At 40.1% G+C, this 12,957-nt stretch overlaps 1 protein-coding gene across 1 annotated transcript; it reads left to right on the forward strand.

The window, feature by feature from the left end:
* Positions 1-1,070: 1,070 nt before the first annotated feature.
* Positions 1,071-12,716, forward strand: LOC147712848 (acidic mammalian chitinase-like). Its single transcript, XM_086923514.1, has 11 exons — positions 1,071-1,194; positions 2,352-2,381; positions 3,423-3,624; positions 4,933-4,989; positions 5,084-5,249; positions 6,817-6,941; positions 8,789-8,912; positions 9,042-9,227; positions 10,040-10,159; positions 11,486-11,627; positions 12,365-12,716. The coding sequence occupies exons 1-11, from the start codon at positions 1,170-1,172 to the stop codon at positions 12,613-12,615; spliced, it is 1,428 nt and encodes a 475-aa protein (XP_086779640.1). The 5' UTR covers positions 1,071-1,169; the 3' UTR covers positions 12,616-12,716.
* Positions 12,717-12,957: the final 241 nt, after the last annotated feature.

Consider the following 12,957-nt stretch of genomic DNA (forward strand, 5'->3'; position numbering starts at 1 on the left):
TCATATGTATATACATCTTATATTTTGTAAACTGTGTTACGTTTATACTCTTGCAATAATAAAAATATGGAAAAAAAAAGATAAAGAATTAAACCAACCAGTGATGGCTTATGTAGACGTGCTGATCAAAGATTTGTTTCTAATGCCGCCTTCTAAAATTAAACAAGGCGATGCGGTAGACAGAGAGAAAGCTATCATTGTTGTACATTTAGGATGTTGATCACCTGTATGAAGTTGTTTTAGCATGAGGACCGGAAATTTTTAAAGGAGACCCTTAAAATCAAGATTTATTTCACTTGAAGGGGTTCTGAGAAATAGGTGGAATGAACATTGATACATTGCCAGATCAGCCTATGTTGAGAGCCTGTTAATACATAGGACTGAAGAAAAGACAGTCAAGAAAGGTTGGCTGGTGGCACCATTACATGGCAGCTATGTTCTAAGCTTTCTTGTATATCATGGAATTTGTTAAGTTTTCAGAGAAGTGAGAATTACAAAGATGTGGACATACTTTAAGCCTTGATGTAGTTTGTCCTGTATTGTGCTTTGTCAGTCTGGTACCTTAGTTGCATGTATCACTTTTAAATTGAATAGTTATGAATAATTCAGAGAAACCCCCTTTCGATTCAAGCTAAAAAAGCAGCAGATATAGACCATTCACCTAAAAAGCACAAGTAGTTGATGACCTTCGCTAGGTCCTTGTGTCTGTTAATCTTGTTTAATTGTACAAATTATTTCTGTTATCAGTCAGAGTGACGATACGTCAAGGGGATGTTTACCTATTGGACCAGAAATGGAACTTTCTGTTGAGGTTATCAACTCCATCATATGATACAGCATATGAGGCAGAAATAACAATGCACCAGAAAATAATCAGCATCCACAGTCCTTGGTTTGCACAGTAAATACATTGCACTCCTCTGGGGATTGAGAGACGCCCTTAGCGTGATCCAACAACTGCCAAAACCCACAAAGATTGCTTGCCAAATTGGCCTCATGACAGGAAATTGATACCATTATTTCTATAGTTATTTAAAGGTACTAATTACACTAAAAGTAAGATAGCAGCCTATTAATCTAACAACTAATCACAAAATTAGAGGATAACTGTGAAGGAAGGAGGTATATAAGCAGGAAACAACCAGCTTAGGATCAGTACAGAGGCAAAGATGGCAAATCTACTCTTCCTTACGGGTAAGTCCAGTCTTCCTCAGACTCATTTTCAGAATTTAAAATCATTTCTAGAATGCTAGACAGTGGTTTCCAGCTTGTTGCTCATTTCTTTCGAATGGAGATCTCATGTCCTCCACCACATCTTGTGGATAGGTGGGTGGTTTGCAGCATTTCCTTTGTTTAGAATAAAGCTCCCTTTAGGTGTCCAACTGATCTCATGATTGTGTGCTTGTGGTTGAGCAGTATCTTTTTTATTGGTAAGGGAGGGCCTCAGAACAGGACATCTGTGTGCTGAAAAATGTTTCTTTTGGTGGCTGTGTGATCTCTTTATGGTGGCAGTGTGGTCGGTCTCGGTTTTCCTACTGAGTGTTCTCTAGCTTTTCTTGGATATGGGTAAACCCCAACTGCTGTGAACAATAGAGCTCACATGTGATCTGCAGATATTCTAATCGATGGAGCCTGGGTGCCCTGACAGTCTCCTGCTGTTCCTGTGGTTTAGTAGAGACCAACTGTTCATCTGGTTTAGTTGTTCGTAGTACCTTTGGTCTCAGCAAAAAAATAAAATCTGATTACTGTGTCCTGAAAGGAATTGGGTAAAGAACAAGATCAGCAATTTAGTCTACTAACACCTGGTCGCGACAGAAACAAGCCACAACATTGTAGAGTTCCTGTTTATTGTTCACAAGAGCAAGGCTTGTCAGCAAAAGTTGCACTCCCTAAGGTCTGAGCATAATCTTTTCTCCTCAACAACACTTTGTTGATTACTTATATTGTCCAATTGTCCACACCAACTCATCCAATATATCATTGTCAAATATAAAAAAAATCAAGTTATTTTCAAATGTATAGTCATCATCAGTCATTGCGATATGATTTCCGAAAATTAGCAATATCAAGACAAAAGTGATGTAATGGGGTGTGTGATGGCATCTCTGAACGCACTGCTTCGTCTTGTTTCATTGCATATCGTCTCCGCTCTGAAGCATTTTGGTCCACAGCTAGAATTTCAATAATTTGAAAACCAGCTTAGCACTGCAGTAAAACAGCCCAGGAGCATCTTTTGGCATCATTTTATCTGAAAGAGGTTTGATACCAAGAAACATCTACAACTACACCTTTCTTGAAAAGTCTACCTGTTTGAATGTATTGACTTTAAAATCTGTGTTTATTTCTTGTAGGTTTTGCGCTCCTGCTTAATGCTCAGCTGGGTAAGTTTCATTTAAAAATTGTGCCCATTTCTCTTGGGAAGGACTGACCTACATTAAGACTACAGTAGAATGTATTCACCCAAATAAAACAAGCTATATAAGCATTGACACAATTTTCAGATAATACGACCCTGGCATGTCAGATACTTTTGTAAAACGTTCCACTGCAATCTGTGATAACAGAATATACAATTTCCATATCACTTTATATGTGGACTAAAGGAAAAAAATCTGAGTTAGACTGGTCCATTTAGCTTATTTAATGCAGTCTAAGTAAACAGTTTGTCCTTCTTCATGAGAATCAAATCTCAATCTAGAAAGGTTATGGAAAGCTAATATATGTCTCAGAAACAAAAGGTTAGGTCACAAATATATGTTTGAGGGGCCAACGGAGTATAAACTGCATATGTCCAACAAACTGCTTTTCAGAAAATGAAAATGGAGCATATGTTTGACATTTTATTTAAAATGTACACCAGGGCCAATTTATTGCCCAGAACAATCACTCACATGAACTATTGCCACAAGATTACTGAGAAGGTTTACACTTTACTGAAACAATTTCTTTAGTTGAGGTCGGAACTTGAACTGGCTTTGGAAGTGCCTACAGGCATTTTGCTATGCAGTTTCCATTGCTTTGTAGTCTAACAAGCATACAAAAATTAACACTGCTCTTAAAAGATCACATTTTGTATTAAGAATGTTATCAAGGCCACAAGAAGCCACTGACAGCGAGTGCAAAGCTCAGAAAGGTGAGTCGATTAGGCTTTTTTATGTCTCACAGAAAACACTTTTGTGATGGGATTAATTTTGATAGAGCATCAAATAGCAAGAAGTATTTAGCAGTGCTACAAGTGGTGGTCGGTTCTATACTGCAGCAACAACTCAAAAACTACTTAAAACGCACAAAAAAATGAAAAATTGTGAAATTTTCACAATCACCACCCCATCAAGCAAAATTATAAAACATGGTATCGCTTTAAAGGCCTGCCTTCATAACTCATGGTTTTAAAGTTATATTATATTTTATTCCTGCTGCAGGCTCTGCCTACGAGCTGACATGCTACTTCACCAACTGGGCTCAGTACAGGCCTGGCCTGGGGAAGTTTAAGCCCGACAACATCGACCCATGCCTGTGTACTCACCTGATCTATGCCTTCGCTGGAATGTCCAACAACCAGATCACAACCATTGAGTGGAATGACGTGACTCTCTACAACTCCTTCCAGAACCTCAAGAACCAGTGAGTCCTGTTTTTAATGCATATAAATACCGTTCAGCCATTAGTACAGAGCACATGGAGGCATGCATCACAACAAATAAAACAAGCACAGCCACATTCAAATGACAGCAGCACAATAACCAAACAGTTTCATGTGCTGGTTTGAAAATAATGTGCCTCCCAATACCTATATGATGCTACAAAGGGAATGCATTGGTTTGTTTGGTGGTGCATGCAGAGCCCATTCTTACAATGAAGTGGAGAACTTACTTTCCTGAGAATTCCTTACCACTATCCAGAGCTGTAGTCCAGTGTCAGAGATCCTCTTCAACTTTTCTTGCTAAACCTGCACATGTTCAACACAAACCATAATCATTCTATGCTCCACTCTAGTCGACCTAGAAATAAGGGCTTGACTAAATTGCAAATTGATTACTCCTATATCAACTACTACCTCTCCCAGCAACTACCACTGCAATATGCACAATGCCCACCCTAACATAGCTTAAACTCTACTTAACTACTTATATACGTTCTATACGTCAGCAATCTGGAGTAATGCAATAGTCTCATTACACTCCACATACTACTGGACTCCTAGGAAAAGTTCTGCACTTCTAAGCCACGTCCTATTTGAGCTAACAGGAGCTAACTCGCCTCCACTACAGCTAGCAGAGAGCCTGGAGCATGGAATAACATGGCTAGCAAGCACGAGCACCTTGAAAATATCCAAACACCTGGCCCTCTGTTGATTCCACAGTTAACCGCTGTTTATGTTTATTGCACACAGTTTAACATGAACGAATCCTATTCTTTTAGGAGTAATGCTAAAAGTGTGGTAAACATCTTCTAAAGTCATACCGCTCTCTCGCCAAAGCACTGACTTTTATTCTTACTGTTCAATGCAAGCTGTAACTTATTAGCTGGAACCTCTGTAAATCATATCAGTGCAAGAAAATTCACAAAATATAAGTTACAATATTAAAGCCTCTTAAAAGTCGTGCACTGGCTTGGAAAGGTCCTAGTGACAAAGAACACTCAACACTGACATTCAGTGCCACACACAGTATAAAACATGTACAAAGTGTAATAACAAAACTCAATGTATGATCAAAGTGTGTGCATCGAATATCCCAAAAAACAAGCCACTACGTCACAGCTATTGAAGTGGGAGGAATCTGAGTTCACATTTTACTACAAGTGGAAAATGTTTCCAGATGACAAATGCTTACGAAATATGGATTAAATGATGTCCAGCATCACCACGTGCTGGATGGATTGGACACTTTGCAAGGAACCATAGGCTTGATTGGCTGCTCTCTTTTCTAGGAACGGCAATCTGAAAACTCTGCTGGCAATCGGCGGCTGGAACTTTGGCACAGCCCCGTGAGTATTTTAATGGAGTTGAACTCTAAGGCTTTGTGCGAAACCATCCCTCAGCTGCTGACGCTTCTATCCCTATATCCTTCTTCTTCTTCAGATTCACTGCCATGGTCTCCACCCCACAGAACCGTCAGACCTTCATTACCTCGGTCATCAAGTTTCTGCGACAGTATGAGTTTGATGGGCTGGACTTTGACTGGGAGTACCCTGGCTCTAGAGGAAGCCCCCCTCAGGACAAGCAACTCTTTACCACACTGGTCCAGGTAACATGGAGTGTAAATGGTGGAGGGGGTGTACTATGTGACAAGAGGAGCATATAATATGTACATAAAAGGTACAGTGCCCAGGTATTTTCTAGGCAATTTAATACATTTGCACTCCATTATTCGTGCAGTAAGTGTCTAACAAAAAGTAACTGCCTGCCTGCTTTAAAAGTGACCCGAACTGGCTGACATATCAGGCAGTTGTAGAGATTGAGTGATGAACTAAGTCTTGACAACAAATTAAAGGAAAACACCATGGCATTCAAACAATCTGGCTAAATTGTTGTTTCATGGCAACAGAGAAGTGGGGTTTCCAGTGATACAATTTAGAGACAAGCACACAATATTGAGCATCTAGATGCCCGAAAATAAAAAGTAAATACATTTTTTAAAAAATATAATGTTTGGGGATACAAGCAAGTTATTGCAATCAAATACATGGGAATTAAATGTTTTACTTGCAACTATTACAAAAATGGCACTTCTAACTTGGAAGTGAATGGTCGTCACAAGCAGAAGACTGGTAATCAAAGATGACTGTTGGTAGTATAAGCACAAAAGTCTATTTTTTCTTTTAAATTTTTTTTAAAGGACTGAAAGGAATCAAATTCGATGAGATTTAGTCTTTCTAGCATTATAGGATTAGAAAATATTTCAAAAGACGTTGCCAAGAGAGAGTTCACTGGTGCACATCAAATAAAATTCAGTGGATGGTCTTGGAAAAGGCAGGTGTGGCAGTGGATCTGTGGCAAAGCAGATCTCTGATGGGGGCTGGGAACAAAGAGGCAACATTGACTAGAAGCTGTCCAATGCCCATTTATCCTGTTAGATGCCCTACAGTAACTCTTGGGACATCACTATAAAAGTTCTGAATGGCAACCTAAGATTCTAAAAAATAATGCAGCTGACTTACAGCAGCTTGCTACCACTGGTTGAAAGTACCAAATGTTGCTTTCTTATTCACCTACACTACACAATGCACCAGATACAAATAAAATGATCACAAGTACCCGGATGAAAACATCAGCAAACTAATCTTCAATCTGCTCAAAAACTCAGAGTACCAAATCATCATGTCCATGATAGAAATTGGCTTTACAAATACTAATAAGGACAATATCAACAGATTCAACTCACTTTCCAGACTCAAAAAAATGCAAGAGATTGTGAAAACTATATAATCGACGCTTTAATGTGCTGAAAGACATTGCAGATATCCTGTGTTTGTTTCATACAGAGCAGTTAGCGGTTCAAATTTCTGTAGATGAGGCACGTGAGAGACTGAAAGGGAAGTGATATGGCCAGCATAAAACAATGAATTAATGGGGCAAGTTGGGATTGGAATTTGGGTTTCTTGTAACTACCACTGGCTTCCCCCTCCTTGAAGACAAAAAAATCTTCTATGAGGCACAATGGGTTCAAAGGATGGATTAATGTAAGAACTACACTAACACTAACTGGATTCGACAGACATGTTGAAATAATAAATTTTAATTTTAGGCCACCCTTTTTCAATTTGGCCTTGCTTTACTTGTTAGCATATGGTTTCTTCTGTTAATTTTTACAGGAAATGCTTGCAGCCTTCCAGCAGGAGGCCACTCAGACCAACAGGCCCCGCCTCATGGTGACTGCAGCAGTGGCTGGAGGTATCTCCAACATCCAGGCTGGGTACCAGATCCCTCAGCTCTCGGCGTAAGTACAAGTAATCGGTCAAGGCTTATTTCCAAGACTGCTGCAGGCACTGGCCTATGCCAGTGGTTTGCCAGAGAATCGATTTTGCATATATAAGTAATGTAGCTTGCGATAGCTTCTAACATACCTTTACAGCCTGCAGTAGCGGGCTATGACAGCCATTAAAGGCCCGGTCCAGCATTAGGCTTGGGCCTTTAACAAGGGAGTGGCCCTTTAATGGCCAGTGTAGCCCAGCTACAGCGGGTGAAAGCTATTGGAACATTCTTCTCCTTGAGGGCAGAAAGTTCTAATTAAAAAAACACAAAGTGCTCTCAGGGCCTCTTCTTGGGCATCGAAGCCTTCGTTTCACAGCTCTTGCAGTGAATGTTCTACATCTAATAACGCACGCAGGGCCACGGCTGTCAGCTATTGAACATTCACAGCAAGAGCTGTGAAAGGGGGCTGAAGTCAGCACCTGGTTGCCCCTGTCTTGACTGAACTGCGTTTTGTAGTTCAGCCAAGCCAGGGAGAGCCAGGAGCTGAGCAGCATTCACCCCTCCCTCCTTCTGAAGCCCTAATAACACTGAGCTACAGGAGGAGGGAAGAGTGCATTCTGTGTGTGTCCTCTGCACAGCCTCTGCTTTCACTATCCTCTGCCTAATATATTTTTCAAAAGTAGGGCAAAACTAAAGGTAGATGCTGTGTATTAGGACATCGAAATGTTGAGAGCAGTGGGCGTATACCAGTTCATACAGGTCGCTGCTGCTTCATTGTCTCGAATGGTGGGCTCAACATTCCAATGTTCTAATTTGCCATAGAAGTTATAACAAACGTAATTACTTATATATGCAAATTCTATTCATTGGGATGTGTAGAGCTCCATTGAAGACAATGGAGTAGCTGTGGGCTTACAGTGGCTGGTATAAGCCCGGAGCTCCAACATGGAATGTTGGACATCATTTTACTCCCGTTTATATTTTAGAGCATTCAACCCTTAGTGGGTGAAATATTTAATAAACATGTAGTCCTTCTGCCTCAAGCTATAATAAGATTCCATAAGTAAACTAAAAGTAATATCTGAGGTAACGTGGGTGCGGTCTAAAACTTTGCCTTTAGCTACCCTATCATTCACTTGTATAGCTTGAAGAATAACATGTGAAAAATGCTTTACTTACTATGCAAACCTTGTCAAGATATGAATGAATGCTATAACTAAACAAAGAGGGAAACTATAACTAAACAAAAAACAAGTTGTAACAAACTCCATAACAAGACATTCATTAAAAACACATTTAGAATGACAGTATGTTTACAATGACAAGCCATAAATGTCCAGATACATGACTTAAGACGAATTTCCACCTCCGCTTATGGATTGATCTTAACATCACCAATGGCATCATTGGCAGAGTTGTATACAAACATGTTAAAGTTCCATAAAAAGTGCAAAGGAATCTATTAACAATGTTGTCATCCTCTGCTAAGCTTAGTTGTAGAGAAAAATGTAGATTAAAAAGTTACACGTAAAAAGGGTTTGTTACTTTAAAACAATAGTACATTTGTAGAATGTAGGGAGTATGCCTGGAAAATACAATTTGCGTCTTGTCTTCTGAAGGCAAGTTTATTTCTTACAATCCCACACTAAAGGCAAAGATACACCATATTTAAACCTCTTGATGTATTCTTGGTTCAAAGGGGTATTTTATTTAAAGAATATTTGCTAAAAGGCTCCCAAAGTAGACAGCAAAAATAGAGTTTGTTTGAGCAAAATATCTAGCATTTGAACATCTTGTGTCTGCAAAAACAGTTCTTTTAGTAATTCAAAAGATTTCAATTGCTTAAAATGGTAACCTGCATTTTTCTGGCAGGGCTCTTGACTATATCCATGTGATGACCTATGATTTGCATGGATCCTGGGAGGGATACACTGGAGAAAACAGCCCCCTGTACACCAACCCTTCAGCCACTGGAGCAAATGCCTACTTGAATATTGTAAGTATAGCTACACGTCTATGTTTTCAGTGGAAACAGTAACAGTAAATCATACAGAATGTATGAACTGACTGACATATCACATCACCGAGAGCGTTGCGGAACTAAACAGAAGCATTCTCTTTGTAGGATTACGTCATGAACTACTGGTTGAGCAATGGTGCCCCAGCGTCAAAACTTATTGTTGGAGTCCCAACCTATGGACACACCTTCATTCTGAGCAACCCATCCAGCAATGGAATTGGAGCCCCAACCTCTGGAGCGGGGCCTGCCGGGCCTTACACCAGACAGGCTGGGTTCTGGGCCTACTATGAGGTATGTGAGTCAAAGTACCCTGATAAAGAATCACCCACCTTGACAGATTTTGAGTGGGCTGAAAGATGCTGAGCAACTACAGCATTGGGATGCACACATATGATTTTAATGCAACCAAACAGATTTACACACCACACTCCTATTACGATTCAAATTTCATAATAACATTGCTATTTTAACAAATATGTAATTAGCTCATTGTCTTACCAACATAAATCAACAGGTTGCCTCAAAAATTCTCTGATTCAAAACTCTTGTTCACACCATTAATTCTAACTTAAAAACAGTACATGTAGTCCAGCTTGCGTTTACACTTGTATGACAGTCATATGTCAACAGTCAAACTTTACTTCACTTTACTCATTGAGATTCTAAACCTCGGTAACCTCATCAAATCCTTATGTAAACCCCCACCGTTGCTTCTGTAAGCTGTGTATGGTGACACTTAATTGATCTGATCTAGGTAACAGCACTGTGCTACCCACCAGGTTCAGGCATGCGATATATAAATATCCATCTGTAAAAAAAAAAAAACACTTTACGTAGACATTGACATATAATATTGAGCACAATGGGGTGGGGTGAAGGGGGGTGTTATAAAAGTGTACAGTTCCATCAGTCAGCTGCCTGGGATTTGAATTTTGAGACTTGATGCAGCCATCTTGGAGTGTGGGCACATGACAGAGAGCGATGTGGCTGCAGAACGCTGTGTTCCATTAAAGTGCACTTGTGTTTCAAATTGAGCAGCCTTTCTTCATCTACTATTGATATTTACATTAAAGCAAACTTTATTCAAACTTAAACCACCACAGATCTGCACCTTCCTGAAGAATGGAGCTACTGAGAGCTGGTCATCTGCTGAAGAGGTTCCCTATGCATACCAGGGTAACGAGTGGCTTGGATACGATAACGTGAAGAGTGTTACTCTCAAGGTACGATTTGAAGATTGACCATTTATACAATTACCTTGTTAAAACCAATGCTGCTTTCCAGACAGAGGGGGGATTTTTCAATGGTAATGGATAGATTAAATAGTGAGCAGATGGCCAGTGCAAGCTGAAAAGACAAGGACACTGTGATACGAGGTGGGCAGATGTCTAAGACAGACCCTGATTTAGCCGTTGCAGGTACCATCTGAATAGAGTCAGGCAAGAGTGGTTTACATTTGCCAAAGGTAAAACCATTGGTTGAGAGTCATGAGGATTAAACTGCTTGCTGAGTTATTTTGGGAATATTCTTATGAATTGTATTGATTTTTTTTGTAGTGATTTGCAAGATAATCATAAAGAGCTTGTGATGGTACAATCTCTGGTGAGCAGGCATGAGGGTTAAGCACTTTAAAGAGCTTCTTTGAGGAGTACCCAGTCTGATTAATTTGGAGAGAAATGTGTGCTTTATAGGCTTTTTATGTTGCCGTGATATTTTGTTAAGGCTAGTTTATATGCCTCTTTATCAATGAGATTATTGAAATTGCGCCATTGTCTCTCAAGCTTTTTGCACAACCTTTTCAGTACGCAATTCTAAGGTGCGTGCGTTCCTTGTTTGGAATAAGAGCAAGGTTTTATAAGGGCTATCTTGCTAAAAGCTGCATTAGCAGCCTAGAGGTAACCTATTGGTACTTTGCCGACATCGGAGTCAGCTGAAGAAGGTGTAAATTAAAATACATTATTAAAGGCACAAGTGCCTTGTCTTCGAAGCCTTATATGCATGCTCAGCACCCTGGGTTTAGTAATCTGAAAACAAGTTAGAGAGTGAGCGTCCAGAGAATAGATAGAGGGGCATCGCAAGACAAAGCGGGAGAATTTGCAAAGATCAAATCTTGTGTGGCCCGCTTGATGGGTGGGACCTATCACTTTCTGTTGGAGGCCTAATGAAGTTACGTCAGAGGTAAATTGAACTACCTCAAGATTAGTGGAATCATCTCTATGGAAATTAAAATCACCCACTAAAAGAAAATGTTGGGATGCAACAACATGGAGAGTAATGAATTGTGTGAGAGGGCGACTAAATTATTTTTTAGGTTCTGAAGGGCAGTGTATTAGGGCACCCCTCCAGCAGTCCGTTGGGGAGATATCAATTTTTAAAACACAAATCTCTACCCAGTCTGCTTATAAATTATCTATAAGTGAGGCTTTGGTGGTATCTTTAAAGATGATGGCTATGCCACCACCTATCCTGTTTTCTCTGTTTAGTCTCAACATTTGGTATTTATCTATGGCAGTAATAAGATAAGAGTATATTCCATCCACTATTTATAGGCTCAGTGGCTGATGAAGAACAACCTGGCCGGTGCCATGGTGTGGGCCATTGATCTGGACGACTTCACAGGCACATTCTGTAACCAAGGAAAGTTCCCCCTGATCACTGCGCTGAAGACTACTCTCGGAGTGCAAGCTTCAGGTGAGAGACATGATTGCAGAATTGTTTTAATATGACATCAGTGGCTAGTGCTTGTATCTTTGTTACCATTATCCTAGGTGTAAACTAATAAACACGCTGCTCAAATGTGCCCACAGATTCTGTCTCACAGTAAACCATTCCTGCATGTGTGTAATGCCCAAGTCTTAAACCTATCAATTTTGACATACAACACACCATCTATGAGCAGATCCTATGCAGACCATGCATACAATCTGAACAAATCTACATTTGATAGGAAACCCATATATAAAAGAACTTGCTGCAAAGCACAATCTCTCCAGTTTGGGCTGCATGCTCAATTTAATTTTTCTAGACAGAGGAGACTGCTTCTCATCTTCAGAATGTCCGAAGATCGCTCATCCTCGGAATGTCTCAAGAGCCCCCTTCTACTCATGATGCTCTTCATTAAGCAATGCAATTGGTCAGAATATTTAGATTGGTTAGCCAGTTTGGGGGTCAATGTGGGGCATGAGCTAACCAATCAAAACTGACACTTTTCTAATGATACATACATTGAATTTCAAATGTGTCCTAAATGGTTGCCCATTTACTGCCTTCTTTGCACATGTTGGATTTTTGGTTGGAGATCTGCAACTTGTGATCACATTAACAAGAGGTGTCCTCTTTAAAGAATCCATGTACTGTAGTCTTGGAGAGTCACACTGAAAAAGGAACGTAATCATGTGAGAACCAACATGTTTTCCTCTGAATTGCAGGCTGCACAGCTCCCGCGGTTCCTGTTGCTCCAGTCACACCAGCTCCATCTGGCGGTGGCAGCAGTGGAGGTGGAAGCTCTGGTGGAAGTTCTGGTGGAAGCGGATTCTGTGCAGGCAAAGCCAGCGGTCTCTACCCAGTCGCCGGAAACAAAAACGCCTTCTGGCACTGCCTCAATGGAAACACCTATCAGCAACACTGCGCGGCTACCCTGGTCTTTGACCCCAGCTGCTCCTGCTGCAACTGGGCATAAAAACATCCAGCATCGGAACAAACATTTTAATTAACAAATTATTTGATTCAAACTGCTTGTTCCAACAATTTAATTAAAAAATAAAAACAATGCAGCATAAACACGGGTGTCCCAAATACTTTGGCCAGAGTATGAGTGTAACATTTTATTTTGTGTGTTAAGGTACTACTATGCTTTTTTTAACTGATCATTTGATTTAGCTCACTCATTTCATCAAAAAATGTATTTATTTAAAATAGCAATGCCTTCAAAACTACAAAAAAAGTCTGCCTTTAGCCTACATTCTTGGCCTGCAGCCAATCTCTCTGATTTGCACGGGTGCCCCATCACAGGTCTTTCATG

The sequence above is a fragment of the Lissotriton vulgaris genome, chromosome 5 (assembly GCF_964263255.1).
Source record: "Lissotriton vulgaris chromosome 5, aLisVul1.2, whole genome shotgun sequence".
Lineage (NCBI taxonomy): Eukaryota > Metazoa > Chordata > Amphibia > Caudata > Salamandridae > Lissotriton > Lissotriton vulgaris.

Bases quoted from the DNA above. Each gene is read 5' to 3' on its own strand.
- LOC147712848 (XM_086923514.1), top strand. From the start codon at position 1,170: ATGGCAAATCTACTCTTCCTTACGG. The intron at 1,195-2,351 runs GTAAGTCCAGTC...TATTTCTTGTAG, and splicing joins AAATCTACTCTTCCTTACGG to GTTTTGCGCTCCTGCTTAAT. The intron at 9,228-10,039 runs GTATGTGAGTCA...AAACCACCACAG, and splicing joins GGTTCTGGGCCTACTATGAG to ATCTGCACCTTCCTGAAGAA.